Below are 19,805 nucleotides of genomic sequence, written 5' to 3'. Positions count from 1 at the left end.
CCAAGAACTTACACATTCTTACCTTGGCACAGCTCCATCATACAGTACAACTGTTCCTCAACGACGATGGTGCTGTGTTTGAAACTGATGCTAGCTCGCTCTAGTTCTAACTAGCCTACAGTACAGTACCATGAACGTAAAGGCAATCAATTGACGCAACTCTTTCTCTTTATGACTCTGCATGCACCTAAATGGTACAAATTGGTATCCAGAGCCTCAACGCAAAAAAGTAAAACATCTTGACTAGCACTTTTTTAGCTAGGTTAGCTAGCCAAAACTCTCAAATCTCTAGCTATCTGTTACGTGTGTGCAGTCTTTTGTTTACTAAGGTAGTCATAGAAACCCCAGGCATGGAAAGTCCATCTTCGCACTCTGATACTGATCAACCAATGAGGTTAAGGTGACACCGTGACACACATTGATTGACAGCTTACCTCATTAGCTTAAGGACAAGGAAATACAGAAATAAATGTACACAGAAATAAATACAAAAATAAATACAGAAATAAATGGCCATGTAAATAAATAAATACGTAAATAATATTTTTTCATACATTAATTTTTTTATGTTAATTTTTTTTTTATGTATAAATACATTTATTTGTTAATTTCTTTTTAATTTTGGCAGGTTTGGTCCTCGATAATAATAGGATTGAGAGATTTCTTTTTCTCAAATTTTTCAGTGCCAATACCTGTTTGATGGCAATTTCTATTTTTAATACCTCAGTTTACTGTCACTGCTCTAGCTCCATAATATAATGCCTTAACAACCGAAAGCTTGATGGAGCTTCTTCAAGTAGTGACCGGTAGCTAAGGTAGAATTGGTCAAAGCCGTTTTGGGGCATGGCTTTTGAGATTCGAAAATGTTTAATTATTGATATCCAAAATGCAATTATTGATATCAATTATTTTGGGATTAAATGTTAAAACGGCTTTCCATAAAACCTAGCAAAATTGTTTTGCTCTTGTGTCCATAAACGCTTCCTCCTACCAAAAGTCCAGAAGCTGCAAGGTCACCTCCTAGTGGTTGATGTAGGTCAATGAATGTGTATAGGCATATTTAATTGGGCTATACACAAGCCTAAGCAGTTAGAGTTTAAAGAAGCAATACTGTGTCTGAAACGTATTCTTTTTGTGTAAGCTATTATCTCATTTGTTTTAGGATATTTGTAATAAATAACAATAACTAGTTACAATAGCCTATGGCTATCAAAGTTATGATACAATTGTTATCTAGGCTACTAGTTCACTGAATAACTAATGATAAAGGGTCGTTCTCATTTGTGAGTGAGAGAGAGAGAGAGAGAGAGAGAGAGAGAGAGAGAGAGAGAGAGAGAGAGAGAGAGAGAGAGAGAGAGAGAGAGAGAGAGAGAGTACTACTAATACTCGCAAAGCACTACTCTTGTGCGTAAAGAACGCCCACAGAATACCCAGCAAAACAGATCTGACAGAGAACAGATTAGACCAAACCAACTCTTTACAATTGTTTCACAACAAACGGATCTTGTAAAGCTTTGTCGAGCAGTTGGTGCGCGATCTATTTCTGACCGCGGCGACACAATCCCACAGATTAGCAATTGAAGCTCAGGCTTTGGATGCCCCTCATTCAACCTGAGGCAAATCGGAGTAACCTATCACTAGACCAAGGATAGGAAATAGAAAGTTACCAGTTTTTCATATTAATGTAATGTTGACATAGACGACTTGTATCTATTACGGTTTTTTATTATTTGACGAAAATAATTACATAGCCGACTAACTAGGGATAGGCCTATAACCTATCCGTTTCTCTCGTCCAAATGAGACTGTAGCAGGTTTAATGCGCTACTACACTACATCACTGGACGTTTTTAAAATGAGATCGTTGGTATTCATAGAGATTCGTTTTTGTACTTGAAACTGAATTTGAATGATGTTCAACAGTAGGGCCTAAACCAACTAGAACGTCGTGTTGGCTGGGTAACTAACATTAGGGTTGAGTTTAAATTAGCCGGCATGGTTTGTGAGTAGAGGGAATTGTACGGTAGCCTATTTATTCACCAGAACCACGGAGGTCTCTTCGTGTCAAAATGAGAAAAGTTGTTCTAAAAGAAGCCGTTAAACGTTTTCCTTGGCTTGCTAACGTTACCCTTTATGGATGTTTATTTGCCGGTGGGGATTTAGTGCATCAACTCATGGCGCAGAAAGAGCAGATGGATTGGAAACACACTCAAAATGTGGCTATCGTTGCAATAAGCTTCCACGGCAACTTCAACTACTTTTGGTTACGAGCGTTGGAACAACGTTTTCCAGGAAAATCAGCCGGCATGGTTCTACGCAAACTGCTTCTGGACCAAAGTTTTGCGTCGCCATTGGCGACAAGCGTCTTCTACACAGGTAGAGCTAACAGTACTGAATGAAACAGGGCAATCAGTCATGTATTTAAACCACTGCGATGTTAACACAACGTTTTACCTCAGACTTAAAATGTATTTAAACCTCTATGTCAGTCATAGAGCAAGCAAGTGCTGTATCATGACACATTGGATTGCTGCTTAACCTAATAGCCTAGGCCTAGTTTTCGAACAGGATTGCTTTAGTGTTGATTAAATATCTTCCTTTAAGGTGCGAGTCTTCTGGAGGGCAAAGATGATGTCTTTGAGGACTGGAGGGAGAAGTTCTTCAACACGTGGAAGGTAAGACTAAACGAACAGGTCCCCAGGAAAGTCACCTTACGGAACGAGCTCACCCCCGATTAACCCAGATTGGTACAGCCAGTGCGCTGTTGTATCTTTGCCATGCACCTGTGTTATCATTACTATAGTTTGACACTGATATGGACATTGATTTACTGCACACTAGTCACTTATACACTGTCACTTTCAGCTACTGGTTGCACTATCAGTAACATTGCACTACTGTACCTCACTGTACCTCGCCACCAGGCTCCTGTATGGTCATTGACATAGTCACTGATCTGCAAATTTGCACTAATGTACTGGACTCCACTTAGGTTAGAATAGGTTATAGGATTGAAATAGAATAGGTTATAGGTCGAATATAGTCGATTATTTATTGCTATCTGTATATTTCAAGGAAGTTTCACTTATTTAAGCTCAGCATAGATGTAAATTATGTTCCGTGTACTTATATGTTATGTTATGCCAGGTGCTTGCGTTGTCTTGTCTTCAGAATTTCAGGACCCAGTCTAACCTTGCGTTGTTCTGTGTACCTGACAAATAAAAGACTTGAACTTGAGTTTTCAAGGAAAATCAAGGAAAATCAAAAATCATTTAAGAGAAAACCATAATCCGGACACTATTGTAGATTATAATAGTAAATGTTTGTGTGTAACCTAAGACGGATGCTTGCATTGTGATATGGCAAGCCTGGTATAAATAGCCCCACACTGCACTCAAGGCAAAGTACAGAGACTTTGTATAGTAAGTGACCTTTAAGAAGAACTGTCTGTAATGGATTGTAGGGAGGATGTCAGTGTTATAATGTTTGTGTGTTCCATTATATTTCAGACTGGACTCATGTATTGGCCTTTCATGCAGGTAAATAAGAAATATTTCATATTTGTTACTGTAGGCCACTGTATTGATACATGAAGATTACTTAATGTGTGTGTGATGAGTTTGTGTAATCATGAATCAAATCGAGGCAACAGAGTAGCACGCAGTAGTGGTTTAGTTGCCATAACATGTAAAAAAGAAAACTGTTCTGTTTGCAGTTCGGAGCTGCAAGTCTTATCTTTATGTCTCATTGTTTATTTATAGTGACTGATAAGGAACGTTCCTTATGTTTACAGTGAGCACTTAAACACCGAACTTCAGATTGCTGAACTCCCACACATGTCTGAGTTTGTTCTCAGTGACATGAGGATGCCCACCCCCACTCCTCATGCAATATATTTCGCATTCAAAATACGAAAATGGAATGTAATCAAACGTAGGGCCTATTAAAATAAATAAAATGTAGCAGTAGAAACAAAATAGTGTATTGGTCAAACATACAATAGTAATCAAACAGCAACCAAACATTGTAAACATGTAAAACTATTTGAATTCTTATTTATTTGTTGTCGCTGGTGTGTAAACTGGAAAGTTTTTAGCTTGAAGCATTGCACCGTGCGGTGTACAGCTCGTGTCAAACCAGTGGACAGAAACTTAAAAGCAACATGGAGCGAGCCAAAGAGTTGGCTGTGTGGAGATATTTCACGCTTGCAACTCCAACTAGTTCGTCGGCTGTTTGCAATGTCTGCAAAGTAAATGTTTTGAGGGGTGGTGGTAGAACTGCAATGTACAATAGTACCAATTTAATCAAGCACATCCAAAAGCACAATGCTAGGAGCACGCCGAATTCCTGCAGCTCAACGACTCTACTATACTCTAGAATCTACAGTGTAGAACGAGTAGCATCGCACATACGTGATCTTTCGAATGCGTTTCTCACAGCATAACGTTGCATATGCGATTTCAAAAATACCAACTGAATATTTTCCGATAGACAAAAACTATGCGACAAACGCTGTATGGCTTCAATATGTACTAATGAGAAGGCTAACGGGTAACACTAGCATGCTAGTAGCATTGCTTTGAGGATTATGCTTGCTGTGGGCACCGTCGGAAATATTTAGAACTCACGCATCAAAGGTTGCATGGATCGGCCAGCGGATCGGCTACATTTTCCGATCCCCGATCCAGCTATTTTGTCAATATCGGGGCCGATATCCGATCTTAGTATCGGATCGGTGCACCTCAACGCTTGTTAGAAATTTGACCAAAATGTCGATATAATACAAATTAGAAACAGTATGTCACAGCATTGTACTTTAATGTATAAATACACACCTATATTATAACATTCCGGTTTTAAAATCCAATAAGGATATGCCTAGAAATTGTATTTTCCTGATTTTTGCAGTTAGCCAGGGGGTCCCATTATTGTCCACCCAACCACTTTCAAATTTTGAAAGTCAAATTTTAGTCAAATTTCACGCTACGGAAGGCAGATGCTACACATACAGTTTGAGAGCGTATTTACATACTCAAAAGTAAGAATCTGTAATTCGGTGTGCAGCAATATAAGATGTGTACATATCGATGAGTTACTTTCTTTCGTTGCTACTGCATATCTTCTTTAAGAAATTAACAGAAGAAACGGTTGTGGATGATAATGGGGTCTGGAACGTTGGTGAGTTTGAATGGACGGTAATGGGTTCGCTTACTCTACACACATGCAAAAACAAATCTCCACTTTTGACATCTGTGACCTTTTCTTCCTCATCCCCCTACCTCCAACAGTTACTGAACTTTGTGCTATTGCCACTGTACCTGCGGACGGCATTCATGGGCTGCTGTGCATTCCTCTGGGCCACCTTCCTGTGCTTCTCCCGCCAGAGCGGTGACGGCACAGCGACCATGGCCCTGGCTTTCGTCCTGGACCCCCGCAAGACCCTGGAGGCGCTACGTGAGGCCCGCCTCGCCCACCGGAAACAGAAGTCTGAGCAGAGCAAAAACTGACTTTTGTTTGTTGTTGTTGTTGGAGCTTATTGTGCCCACCATTACATGTATACAAACTGACCCAATTTTCTGTACAGAATGAACAGATATGCTGGTGTAATACAGTTGGATAAACCATTGTGAACTGTATACAATATATGAGTTGTCAGTACAAACATATATAGTGGTGGGTTAACTATTTCTACTTACTACAAATTCTTTCAGAGAAGGTGTGTTTGTGTGCGTGTGTGTGTGCGTGTGTGTGTGTGTGTGTGTGTGTGTGTGTGTGTGTAAGAGAGAGAGAGATGTATGTGAATGCTGCTGTGTATTCCTGACTGAAGCTATACTGAAGCTATCCTGTCCTATTACTTGAAACATCTATACATCAAATAGGATGCCATCATCAACCTTATGAACAGCTCTTCATCCTCTTCCACAGATATATCAGTAATATAGACCCTCGTTTGCACCATTAAATCAACCAATTTTAGACAAAATTGTTTCTGACGGATACTGTAGTTACATTGTAACTTTTATTATTATTTACTAGATTACTTGTTGATTCCCCTCCAGCAATATCAACAATTGACAATCCAACCATGCACAAATGAAATACGGGAGTGTGGGGACATTAAATGTAGGACAGACATTTAGATATACAAGATTTGAAAACAAAATAAGTTTTGTAGCCTTCAAGTTTGTACGAATAAGAGTTACGATTATGTGCACAAACAGACAGTTACTCACTTAGCCCCAATTTAGATCAAATTATATTATTTCAATGTAATACTCAGACAAAGTACTGGAATGAAATATTAGAAAAACTGCAAATGTGGACTTTGACAGGTCTGCAAACGCCTTCCCTTACGAAGAAGAAGCATACTTCAAGTTTAATTTGTAAGTATACTTAAGTATTCTCATGGTACTTAACATATACTAGCCGTGTACTTATTTATATACTATTTTTGTACTAAGTAAACTGAATTGGCCCACTTTTTAGGTCATTTAGCTTGTCTCCACAAATAAGTGCAACCAGTTTGTATCTTTTTTCAAAGGTAAAATTTATAAAATCAGACTGAACATATTATCTCAATGCAAATCACTCAAACCACAAGCGACAAAAAGAGGAGCACTTAATTTGATGTCTGAATTTAGCTTGATTGATGATAAAATCCTTGAAAAAACTGTACAAAACCTAAATTCTTCCACATGTGAATTGGATATTCTACCTACCAGCTTTTTTAAATCTCTCATTCACCTCATAACGACAAATCTGATAGAAATCATAAATCACTGATTCTTGGGAATTTGGATAAAAGAGGTTTATTTTATTTATTTAAATGATCAAATCAGTTGGTTAAATTACAAAATGTGAAGGTATATCAATATAGACCAAGGTCTTGGCTGTTCAGCAAGTATTTTTTTTCATAAAATAGGCATTTTTCCAGTCATTACTTTGTTTTTCAACACCGTCAGACACAATAAAAAGCAAATTATTTTGTATTTATTTGGTCTAATATGTATTTAAAGTCTTTTAAATCATTATCTGGCATTCTTAATACACATATATGCTGTTAAATGTTTAATATTCACCATTGTACATTTTTTACACTGTTTCACGTGTACTCCTTTAAAGGATCCAACATCATACAACGTATACTTTAAGCCTAAATTGAAAAAATACGTTTTTTTTATTTAACACACATATTTTTGTATTAAAAGAGACTATTACTTTAATAAGTCAACAGCACTGAAGAAACATATTGTAAGCATATTCATTTAAAACAAATAAAACTCCGGTGGTGACTTAAGAACTGAAGGGGGTGACACTAATCTGACGGTGGTGACAGTGGCCTCATTACAACATACAAATCCAAAATGTATACCAGTCAAGTCAATCGCTTCTCGTTTAACAACCTTATCTAACTATTGGGTCCAAGAAATAACAATCATGAGCACTGTGATAAACATTTTTCAAGGAATATAAGGTACAATTAAGCAATATCATTCCCATATCATCAAATATCAAATCATCATAGTAAAAAATAAAATCATTACCAGTAGGAATAATGTACTATGTACCACTGACATCATCCTAAACTGTCATCTAGTGCCCCCTACTCATAAAATTATACATTTTATTCTTCGGAAAACTGTAAACTGTATATTGGACATGTAGAACAGATAACAATTGTGTGCACTGTGGCAAACATTCAATAAGAAACATAAAGGTTAAATTAGCAATAGGCTATCAAAGTACCCCTTCATAATAATCTGAATAAATTGAAATGTTCCAAAATACAGAAAGCATTCTGTGTAAATACCACAGAACATATTTGGCACACAAATAATAATAATTCATACGTGAACTCCTGTGTGTATTCCCTGACTTATTTACCTCACTCCACCACTCCTTTAGCTTTATCAGGAAGTATATGGTGTATATGTTTCTCCTCTATGAAGTCCATGACTTCAGCAGATAGGTTGTATATCTTCCTCGTCCTGCTTGCACAACCTGGTGATGACGGTTCCACAAGTTTGACCAGAATATGGTCAAATGGTATGAAGCACATATCCTTTCCACCTTCTTTTGGATATAACTGTGTGTTGGGTCCATGAGGGTGGAGAAACTTCACTTCCACATCTTGATGATGAGCGTCCACAGTGACAGCCTTTGCTAACCACCAGTTCTGGTCATAAATGACCGCAAGCCAATCTCCGCAATGAACTACATCAGCAGATAGGTCTGTCACAGTCCCGTCAGGACCACTCTTGGTCAGTGTTTCTTGCTCCATTGGCTCTTGCTCACTTTCCTCCCGTTCTTCCTCCTGCTCCCTTTCCTCCCGTTCCATTTCCTCCATCAACATTGCCAAAGGACATTTCCTCTTTGGCATTGGTATAGGACCATCATCCTCAACCTGTACCCTAGGTGTGTTGGCAGTCACCTGAAATATTGTTGGGCTGAAACAGTCGCACATCAGTGGCTCACTGCAGAAACAGGAGAGTGATCAGCAAGGGATCTCAGAGTTGTTTCGGTGTGTCGGTGTGACCTGATGGAGTTTCCTTGTTCCAGGTACAGGTTTTAGTGGTTAAGAAAGGAGTACATCATATGGCTGCATGTCAGCTTCAGTAATGATGTAGAGCCTAGTGCTGCAGAGGCTTCTGCCAACCATCTCATGGAAGATATTCCAATTCACAATGTCATTCCCCTGCAGTATAAGGCTGTCTGCAGTCCTTTTCACAGTTCCTCCAATACCGTCTGGGGCTCCCTTCCAATGTGAGGTGAGGAAGAAGTTCCAAGTTGTTCTCTCGAAACCTATAGTTGGAGGGACACTGCAGAGAGAAAATGTATTTCTGTTCTTTTATTGCTTGCTGGGGCCATCTGACCAAAAGTGAATAGTATCAACTTTTGGAAACTTTAAACGAGTATCTGTCAGGATTGGTTTCATGTGAGTCCAAATGGCAGATGCATCTTGTCGCTTGGATTCTGATACTGTGCAAAAGCCTTTCTTCTGTTCTTTTGTATAGTAGATGCCAGTGTGCAGGTTGAGCTGTGGGAGGTTCTGACCAAAATGGCATGACTGTGCCTCAGAACTATACTTGCATTTCCACGCCTCAGAAAAGTCCACATGCACAATTACTGTGCTATCATTGCACTTCTCGATCATGCTCCTGTACTCTCTGGTCTGGTTCTGAACTGAGCACACGTGTGTTGTTGTTTCTGTCTTCAGTTTGTCTTCATTTTGTTGGATAAGCTCTCTCGTGTTGAAGTGGAGCCCATCTGCTGTTTGATCCTGAACTCGTTCCCATTGCTGCCATTTAACATTGGTCTGGTCTTGCAGTGGTGTGGGAAGTGTATGTTTGTGGAGACACCGGGTGCCGGAGCGCAGAAGACATTCCTCGCTTGTCTGTGAACAGCACACAAGTTCAAAACTATTTTTCAGTTTGCTAAACTTGTCAACACTTGACAGCATTTTCATGGTACTGACATTGGCATGTCTTACGATCCGATGGTCTTGGTTCTGTGACATAGAATGGACGTAAAGCACAGAAGGATAAATAACTTCACTCTTGTTTCCTTCTTGGTGAACTCCTTGTGGAGGTTCAATACTGTATCACTCAGAATCATTCTCTGATGCTTTATTTTCTTGCATGTGATTGTGTCCTGTTTGTCAGTTGTCATTCGTGCTGCATTATGGTAGAAATCATGAACTTTCTGAGTAATTGTTTGAATGTATGCAGGTTTTTTGTCAGTAAGCCTCCTTTTCCGCAGTGTGTTATATGTTACGCCAAATTGCTTTGTCTGGTGAATTAGCCGATATTTTTTCAGTACTTTGCCTGACAGAGTCAAGTTATTGTTCTTGTGGTTAGACTTGTTTTGTTTCAATTCATGAATGAGTGCGTTGTCGAACAGCAGAGTTTTCTTAATGGAGGGAGATGGCTGAGCGGTGAAGGAGTCGGACTAGTAATCTGAAAGTTGCCGGAAAACAAAGTTGTTGTTTTTTTTCTTGGTGATTTTTATTCCTAGCTTGTTCTCGTACCCAACGCTTTTTCATTTTGTTCCTATCCTTTGTTACCTCTTGAAGTTTATTTCTCAAAGCTTTCACCTCTCTAGAGTATCTTGCTCTTGTTTTCTTTCTTTCCCTTTCTCCTGCTATAGCCTGCCTACTCCAAGCTGGCTCGTGTATGGTCTGATCCACTGGACTGTCTGGGGGAGTTTCTGGGTGATCTGGGCCCTTTCTCTTACCTTCTCTTGATACTTGTTGTCTATGTTTCCAAGCCTTTCTCTGACTTATTTTTTCCCTTTCACTCAAGTCATTGATATTTTTTAGCTTCCCTTCCTTCACCCTCTTCTTCCATCTTTGCCTTTCCGCTCTGAGGTATTCCTCCTTTAACTCTGCCTCACTGTGTATTTTTTCTCTACGCTTCTTTTGATATTCCCTGTTTCCTCTCCTTTTCTCCTCCACAGATAGCTGCTGCCTAGCCATAACTTCCTAAAATACATAAAGTCAAAGTTGAGTGTAATGACTATTAAATTGGGGGGGATTACAGTGAAAGTTAGATTTGGTTAAAGGTTGTCATGCCATTTTCAATTGGCTTTAGTCATTGGAGATGCATAGCCTACAAGGGATATTGTATACTATGTGCTATGTAGGTAGGTAGTAAGTGTACTATGTGCATCCCAAATGACGCAGCTACGACTCCGAAGGCCTCACAAACACATGTTCCTGAGGCCTTCGGCTTGTAGCTGCAGCCGAACCACAGCTGTGAAGATATCCACGGACATCCTCTCACTCGTGCTATATTGCTTAAGTGTAGGCCTGTATGGAAGAAATATAGGGGGAATGACATAAATAAAAACATAAAAAAGGTTAATGAAACATTACAGGTCATATTGGTATTTATTGTGATCGACAATAATATTCGAGCCTCCGTTGAGGACCATCTGGAGGTTTTTGTCACCCCGGTCAGACTGTACGTCACCACCGTCAGACAGAAAACCTGAAGGTGGCGACGTCTGACGGTGGTGACAAAAAACTACTCTTTCACATGATATGCTTGAGTTGTTCACATTAGCCATCTTGATTCCCCTCTGTTGCTAGCTACTTCAGACCTCTTCTTCAAAAGTATACATTTATGTCATAATCTAATCTAGTATTTTTTATACGAAAGACCTGTTATGGTTGTGACAGTAGCAGTGTCCAAAAATATGAACAAGTTTAAGAGAAAATAGCAAGCTTACGGAAGCTTGAGTGTTCTTGAAGCATGCAGTAGAGCTGAAGGTTTGAAAATGGGATCCCCAGGAATGTAGTTGACCTTGTAGTTGCCTGATTTATAGCTTTTTATAAATATCTGACGGTGGTGACGAATATGTGGGACACATTTCATAATAGTAAACACCACAAAATAATAGTAAATATTGTTCAAAACTCACAGTTAGTACTTTTTAATACATATTACAATGTACTCTTTCATGTGGTAAAGATATTATTCAATTCAATTATTACTTTTTGTTTTTTTAATTAAGATATGTTTATCTTAATTATAAAGATTATCTCTAATCTATATCTAGATTATCTCCTAACCGAGGACAACTGATTGGGCCAGCATATGATTATTAAATTAATAAAAAATAAATAAAAAAAATCTAAAATAACCTTACATATGTGCAAAGGACCCCCTGATTATAACCTTGATTCTTTTCATTCATGAAAGTTGTATTTATTTCCAACAGAATTATTACTTTTCTTAGTGGGACATGTTTTTACCAAAGTTTTAAGAATCAGTTAAATACATCATTACAGACTGGCACATTCCCTAACTCCCTGAAAACAGCTTTTGTAACACCCCTACTGAAAAAGAATAACCTGGAAGCCTCCACGTTAAACAACTACAGGACCATATCCAATTTACCATTTGTAGGCAAGATTATTGAAAAAAAAATCTTTAATTAGCTAACCACTTTTTTGAAACTGAATAACTGCCTTGATGACTTTCAGTCAGGTTTTCGTGCTAATCACAGCACTGAAACAGTTCTTGTTAAACTTATAAATGACATACACCTAAATACAGATGCACATAAAGCATCAGTCCTAGTATTACTGGACCTTAGTGCAGCCTTTGACACTGTTGATCACAACATATTACTTCACCGACTAGAACACTGGGTTGGCGTCTCAGGGCCCATTCGTCGTAAGGGTTGAAACGGGTGAGAATTCCCCATCAGATATTTCAAAGGACTAGGAGTTCAGGTTAGTGATGTGTTAACCTAAATAACTATGGATTCACCCTAACAACCCCGTCCCTTCCTGTGAACTTGCAGCCCAGATTTCCTTAACTGGAAAAATAAAACATTTATTTTATCTAGACAAATAACTTATTTTCCCAGGCAGTATAATAATACTAATAACAATAACATTAATTTGAAGTGAGACTTCAATTACAAACAGTTATTTTCACAGTAAACCTTTATCTTAACACAGGGAATCACCTTTCACATTTACCATTCAGATAATGGAACATATATTATCACCGTAAACCTTTTCTTCAACACAATTCAAAGCAAATGGAACATTTACAGCAGTAAACTTCACCACCGGTAATTTAAGTGCACTGCACCACGGTAGGCATTAAGTCCATATTCCGCAATGGAACTGTCCATAAAATTTGTGCCGCTCACTTCACAAGTCAGTCAATAGTGTCCATTTCACTCGCGTAAAAGTCAGTCAACCGTGTCCATTTCACGTATCATACACTTGGTTTTGTTGTAGCTGCAGATGTAGCCTTAGCTAAAGCAGTAGCGGTATAGCCTGGCTCTGCCGACCTACGTACTTGCGCTCAATTTGGATTTTGCTTCTGTACTCGGTCTGGCCGTTCAGTTGGTAAGTCAGATTCTGCAGGTTACTTTTTAACCGGCCAATCAGCGAACAGAGTTCGTGGCTGAGAACGATGACATGTTGATGTTGATGTCATGCGCTAGTTTGTGTTGTAGTTCCGTAATGGCGGCGGAGAAAGATGCGAGCCAAGCCATTCAGTCCGTTGTGGCAACGCTGCCGATATCCAACAGCTAAAGCCGGAGCAAGAACACGTTTTGCTGAGTTTTGTTGGTGGCCATGGTGTTGTGGCCCTCCTCCCCACGGGGTTCGGGAAAAGTTTGATTTTCCAGCTACGGCAGCTAGCTCTGTTACAGTAGTGGTGAAGGAATTGGCTAAGGCGAACACTAGCGATTGGTTATGGCAGATCAGAGTGGCTCTGGGCAGATCCAGTAGTTTTAAATTTCAACAGAGTTCCCGCCTACAAGGAAGTCAACGCTTGTCAATGGAGCGAAGCCAGACTCTCGTATAAATGAAATGTACGAGAGTCTGGTTAAGACCAGGCTAATAGCGGTAGCGGTAGCAGTAACATTAGTTAACTCCAAGCCCAGTGCTACTGTGGAGAATGTCGAGTGGCAGAATACATACGGGAGGAGACACGAGGGGAGGGGGAGGGAGAGCGTGGGGAGGGCAATACACCTGAACCTGCCGTTTACCGTGGACTCCGACGCCGTCGTCTCATTACAGTTTTTCTCGATTGCTTTGGCTCAATTCTTGAAACAGAAATGACATTCTCAAAGCTCCACGTGCATTTAGCAAAATAGCCTATATGGTTCAGCACAACTACATAGATCACCTTCAAAAGGTCATATCTCACCCAAAACAGTTAACTCATGCTTCAAAACCAAATCCTTTTCTCATATAAATAGTCAGTGCCCTCAAAATGAAAAGTTCCTTCTCGATTGCTTTGGCTCATCGCTCGAAAAAATTGAACATTCTCAAACCTTTAAATACATTTGCCAAAATAACCCAGATGGTTCAGCAAAACACCATGGAACACCTGCAAAGGGTCATCTCTTTCCTAAAACAGACAACTTATCAGTCAAAACTAAATCCTTCTCTCATACAAATAGTCAGTGCCCCCAAAATGAAAAGTCCCTTTGGCATTGTGTAAACACTGCAGGTCAAAATGTTTAGATGTTTTGTCAGTATGGCAGTGGACCTTAGAAATATCCCTCATGTGCACTGTGCTTACAGTTACTGTAGTAGATGTTTTCTTTCCAGAATACAATGTGTCTCAATCTGCATTTACAGTGTAAATGTATTCATTTAGCAGATGCTTTCATCCAAAGCGACTTCCAAGAGAGCTTTACAAGAGTGCATAGGTCACTGATCATACAGTAACAATGCGATAGCCCCAAACATTTCGGGTAGCCAAAACATGAAGCATACATTGTGAAAAACCCAAATACAGAAAGTGCCAAAGAGAAGAACCATAAGAGCTGGAGCCAAACAAGTTACAACTAAACAAAATGAACCTCAAAAGTGCAAGAGTGCACCTGTAGAAAAGCAAGCAACAATACTGTAATGTATGCTTCATGTTTTGGCTAACCACAATGTTTTTGTGGCTATCTCATTGTTTAGGACCATTGACCTATGCACTTTTGTAAAGCAGACAGCTTGGAAGTCGCTTTGGATAAAAGCGTCTGCTAAATGAATACATGTAAAATGTAAATGTGTATCAAACAGAAAAAAGATTACAGTAATTCAAGAGTAACCTACAAGGTTTCACATCACATATTGCACTTACACTGCCATGGAAATTGTTACTGTAATTGCCATACATCATGGTTACTGTTACAGGAAATGTGTACAGCACAATATACTTTCATACAATAAGCACATCAAAACTAACATTATGTATAACCTACACTAGTAGTATGAGTAACCACAGTAAGTTTCAGGCAAGTGACCCCCTCCTAGTCAGAGTTGCAGAGGGTGCATTTCATGGCAAGAAGGAAACAAATACAGTAAGAAAGTAAAGCAAAGCTGGAGTTTCACTAGTTGTCGTCCTCACTGTCTGTCTGGCCACAGATTTCATTGACATCACATCTGATGTTCTCCCTTACGATGCAACAGGGGAAGAATTGTTGTTCATGCCGCAACAATCCCCTACACTGATCTGCTGTGACATCATCACAAGCAGCATCCATTGCCTGGAGCAGGGACCTCTGGTTTTGAGCCCGATGCTCATAAACCCTCCACCTTCATGCAGAAAAAACCTCCTGGATAGGTTTAAGGAATGGGGAGTTAGGTGATATGAGCACCATTAGTATTCTTTGATGGGCAGTGAATCCTGATGAGCGGGTGACGGTGGAAGCTTACATTGTCCCACACAATGACAAATGTAAGAAAGTGGTCTCATGTAGAGGGTATCATGTATCAGAGTGCAGGCAGTCCAAGGACACCAGGAGTGTCTGGGTATTGTATGGGCCAAGACTGGGAATGTGGGTGACTACACCATTCTCTGAAATGGCAGCAAAAACAGTGATGTTTCCCCCGAGCTGGCCTGGGACAAGCTCTAAATATTTGATGGAAGGATTTATACTCCTGGATAGCTCCTGTCAGCTAACTAAACTTACTGTGTGATTGGTGATCGGATGTGTCCCCTTGTTTAGTAAAGTTCTAGTTGCACCTGACAATGACTGTAAGTAGATGATCCAAGAGATCCATATTACAGTATATACCATTATGTTTTTCATGGTATTATGTGCCTGAAAGATTTTGACAGTGGAGTGAACTATTGTGCAGCTGATGATGTACACAAGGAAATTATGCCAATTTGTTTTGCAGAGAACAACCACTTGACTGAGAATTAACAGTCAGTTTAGACCAGCAAGATATTTTCAATTGATAGTTGGCCTAATTGAAGGCAATTATACCTAACCATTTCAAAGATGTGCAAAATCATTTGAAATGTGTGCAAACTGTAGGCAATTGCACTTGTCATTTACAAGGATGTGCTAATACAATTGCAATTTGATTAAAGGAATGAACAATTCCAATCTGTTGTGAACAAGTGCCCAGCGGTTTGGAGGTTTGCACGTGTTGTTTTGAGAATGTCATTTCTGTTTCGTGAAATGAGCCAAACCAATTGAGAAAAACTGTAAGACTCGCCAGCTGTCCCCCGGTTCTTCCTGACTTGCATGTTATCAGTTCGTTTGACAACACACCTCACAGGCTACCACACTGCGCTGCCATCTTCTCTGAAAAAACGTTCCTCTCTTGGAAGTTCCGCCCCCCTCACCCTCTCCATACGAGTTGTCTCTTCCCATTGGTCTAAGTCGGTCAGTCATGGGCTCGTCACCCTAATGCTGGGGACACACTACAGCAGGGCTCTTCAATAGGCGGCCCGCAGGGCGAATCCGGCCCCCGAGATGCTTTGGACTGGCCCCCGGAGTGTGCTCCGGTAACCTCAATCAGTTTGTGACTATGATAAAAAAATTATAAAAAATTGTACGTTCGACATCATGCAGCGCCGGCATCGATTGCAGCCCGGCTGACTTGAAGCAGCCAATGGCATTCTCAGCTTCAAGTCAGCCGGCTGCAGCCGGTGCTACTAACATACCTAATAATAATCACTTGTGACCAGGGTCGAACTTAGCATTGGGCTTGACTGGGCTACAGCCCATGGGCCCCGCCCGTTTAGGTGCAGCGGAGGACTGAGCTATTAGCAAGAAAACAAAGTTTTGCTGGCACGATTCATAGATAAGAACATTGTGTACGGTTGACAAACAGTAAATATAATTTGACAATATGTTTGAAAAGTAGACTAGCTAGCTAACAAGCCATGTCATTGTCCCCAAATCAATATCAAGATTTTTACGAACAAGGTATCAGCCATATACAGTTCTAGGCTACAGTACGGCCGCAGCATGTTTAGCAAGTTGAATAGCAAATGGATGTGAGATGATCGCATCAAAGTTGACATATTCTCCAAACAGTAATTATAATTTGACAGTATGTTTACATCAAGACTAGCCAGCTATCTAGCCATGTCATTGTCCCCAAATCAAATCAAGATTTTTATGTGTTGGCCACAGCATGTCTGAAGTAGCTAGGTTAACTAGCGAGGTAAATCGAATAAGATGTGAGATGAGCAGTTACGTGACACTGACTGACAGTAAATTCACAAAAATAACATTTTCCAAATAGGTTAAAAGCAATATTGAAGTCACTCATTGTTGTAATTGGCTTGGTAAAGTTTCTCAAAATTGTAAATGGAGGTTTTGACTGTATGACTGCGTCCCTGATGTTATTGTTACTTATTTCAGACACTTTGTACAGGCTCATTCCAAGGAAGGATGTTCTTTGCTAATACAATGTAGCCTGCGCTACAATTAGAACGGTTAACAGTTTTGCTGGAACTACTTGGCTGACTTCAGCAATTAATATAAATTATGTTATTTTGTTGTTTGTTCAGAATCGTGATCTCTATTTTATTCTTAATTTATCCAGAATCGTGCAGCTCTAAATACATATAGCTTGTGTATGTATCATTTTGTTCTATTTAAAGTCATGTATAGTTGGTAGGGCCCGAAAATTTACCCAAGCCCAGGGGCCCCCATCGCCCTTAGTCTTCCATTTTTGTAAGTTAATTTCATTTTTTCCAATTGTCTGTTAATATGGCTTGGTTATTGCTCACCTGGTTTGATTTTTGAATCATTGGGCCTATGCGGCCTCTTGGGCATATGTTGTTAAGCACTTATAAAATAGAATATATTGACTCCTTCAGTATGTTGTTGTAATTTCTTTATTTGTTACCGTGATTACTCATCCTCCGGCCCCCGACTTTGCCTCAGTTTCAAGAACCGGCCCCAGCTAATTGAAGAGCCCTGCACTACAGGATAATCTTGATGGTTCTACTGATTATTTTATCAGATGTTCCCTTGGTGTGAGGTGTGTCAAGAGTGATCGAATCTGCTCGGAAGGACGTCGGAGGCGATCAGAAATCCTAATGTGTGGGGGGAACCCCGAGGACAAACCCCGAGTTAATCACGTGAAACAAAACAATATCCAATCAGAAAGCAAGCTGAGAGAAGACAGAAGCATAACAAACGGAGTCACGGCGAAACACAAAGTTAAGTGGAATTGATTTTTGGCAACAGCAAACCCTTTTCTTTTTTCCGTGAATTTTCTGTGAAAATAATTCCAAAAACTATCATTAAAATTTCTTCCTGCATATAGTCCGCCATGCTTATTCTTAAAGGGGCGATTGACTGGATTTTTGGGGCATTTCACACTGTTCCTTAAGGTCTCCGAACAGGTTATGTAACATTGGTTGGGTTGAAAATGGCCCGGGTGCTGTTCTATGCCCCCTAATAGATCCTCTAAAATGTTCCCGGGAAAAAACACTAGGTTTTCTCCTTTTATGGTATGCTCATTAATATTTAGATGAGCTGGTTGATGAGCTGGTTTTCAACGAGTGAAGCTGGGGAGCAAAAACGCAACAGCAGCACTCACTGAAACACCGAAGGTGTAGACTTGAAATAAAAACGCGCAAATAAATCTATTGTAGACTACACAACACTGTTTTCAACAGATTGACTTCATATAATTTGAAATGATGATGTTGTTTCTACTTCTGTTGTCGAAGCAAACTGGATTGATTTAGGTGGGTAGAACGTTAGGCTACAGCTTAGCAACCAAACTACTACTCGGCTTCAGTTAGCTATAGACCAATTATTTGTTTGTAAACAATCGGGATGCGCGCGCACTGTGGCTGCAGAAAACCGGGAAAGGATAGCATTTTAAATAGCAAAAGGACCACACGGATAATATATAGTTAGATTTAAAAAGACCAAAAGCGTCGAGGAGGACATGCCTACAGGAGAGAAAGCGATTACCCAATGATCTGTCGCATCAGAATTTTGATTTGGGTCACGAAAGTCTTGAAATTTGAGTGAGAATGTCGCCCGGTACAGACTGCATAGTCGAGCGGCAACCATGTCTTCAGGTCATGTCACAAAGTTCATAATTTTACACTTTTACAGTCAATTCTACATTTAAAAAGTGGAGCAGGGCAGCTTTCAAGAGATATGGGAATTCTGCTTTTAGACTGCTGGTCCGATAATTTTTCTGATTTGTTTAAACTGGCAATCTGAGTGAGACTACATCCCAGTTACACTGTTTTGACGTTAGCCTCAGTCAGACTCGCTCACTGGCAGTGTGCACAATGTTGTATTTCACTCCATTCTACACCAGAAACGTCAGGGAGGACTGCCTAATGTAGATACGAGTCTGGTGAAGATAGCCAGAATCTCGAATTTCTTTAACCTGTCTGTTTCATTCGTCATTTGCCTGAGAAAGCGACCTCCGTTAGCCAGGCTAGTTTTGCCCGATCACTTGGACAGGCTATTTAAGGGTATCGGGGTCAAGTGACTTTTGTGCATAGACAAGTGAACGTAAATGTATTTGTCCAAAGGCCAAGAGCCTCGAAAAGTTAATATCAAGCCCTGCAATTCAGTGGCCAGAGATATATGATGACCTGAACGACACTCGAAGAGTAATAGAACGGGGAGAAGTTCGTCTTTTGCAACCCACATGCGCAGTTGAGACTGCTTGACAGTTGTGTGACGTAGGGTGATAATTGGTCTATAGCTGTTGTAGCTCTAGATATCTTGCTAAAAAATAACCTGACAAAGATCTGGACAAACATGCATAGTGAATTGTAGATTTACATGACACAGGTTATTTATTTGAATGAAACACAGTCAGGAACATGAAACAATGTTAGCCCAATTGCCAGTAAACTAGGCTAAATCAAGTCTACCTTTGCTCTTACGTTAGCAAGCTAAACTAGTTTACATTTACATTTACATTTAGTCATTTAGCAGACGCTCTTATCCAGAGCGACTTACAATAGGTACAGGGACATTCCCCCCGAGGCAAGTAGGGTGAAGTGCCTTGCCCAAGGACACAACGTCATTTGGCACGGCGGGGAATC

General features: G+C 39.9%; 1 protein-coding gene across 1 annotated transcript; it reads left to right on the top strand.

The window, feature by feature from the left end:
* Window positions 1-1,560: 1,560 nt before the first annotated feature.
* On the top strand, window positions 1,561-5,666 carry LOC124465514 (mpv17-like protein). Its single transcript, XM_047017350.1, has 4 exons — window positions 1,561-2,376; window positions 2,605-2,675; window positions 3,510-3,539; window positions 5,289-5,666. The coding sequence occupies exons 1-4, from the start codon at window positions 2,070-2,072 to the stop codon at window positions 5,505-5,507; spliced, it is 627 nt and encodes a 208-aa protein (XP_046873306.1). The 5' UTR covers window positions 1,561-2,069; the 3' UTR covers window positions 5,508-5,666.
* Window positions 5,667-19,805: the final 14,139 nt, after the last annotated feature.

Source organism: Hypomesus transpacificus, unplaced genomic scaffold, assembly GCF_021917145.1.
Source record: "Hypomesus transpacificus isolate Combined female unplaced genomic scaffold, fHypTra1 scaffold_52, whole genome shotgun sequence".
Taxonomy (NCBI): domain Eukaryota; kingdom Metazoa; phylum Chordata; class Actinopteri; order Osmeriformes; family Osmeridae; genus Hypomesus; species Hypomesus transpacificus.
Note: the sequence above shows the minus strand (reverse complement) of the source record. Positions and strands in the feature narration are given on the sequence as shown.

What these genes read in the sequence shown, in the direction of transcription:
- LOC124465514 (XM_047017350.1), top strand. Translation starts at nt 2,070, where the DNA reads ATGAGAAAAGTTGTTCTAAAAGAAGCCGTTAAACGTTTTCCTTGGCTT. An exon ending in AGTTCTTCAACACGTGGAAG is followed by an intron (nt 2,676 to 3,509) that starts GTAAGACTAAAC and finishes ATTATATTTCAG; the next exon opens with ACTGGACTCATGTATTGGCC. An exon ending in TGTATTGGCCTTTCATGCAG is followed by an intron (nt 3,540 to 5,288) that starts GTAAATAAGAAA and finishes TACCTCCAACAG; the next exon opens with TTACTGAACTTTGTGCTATT.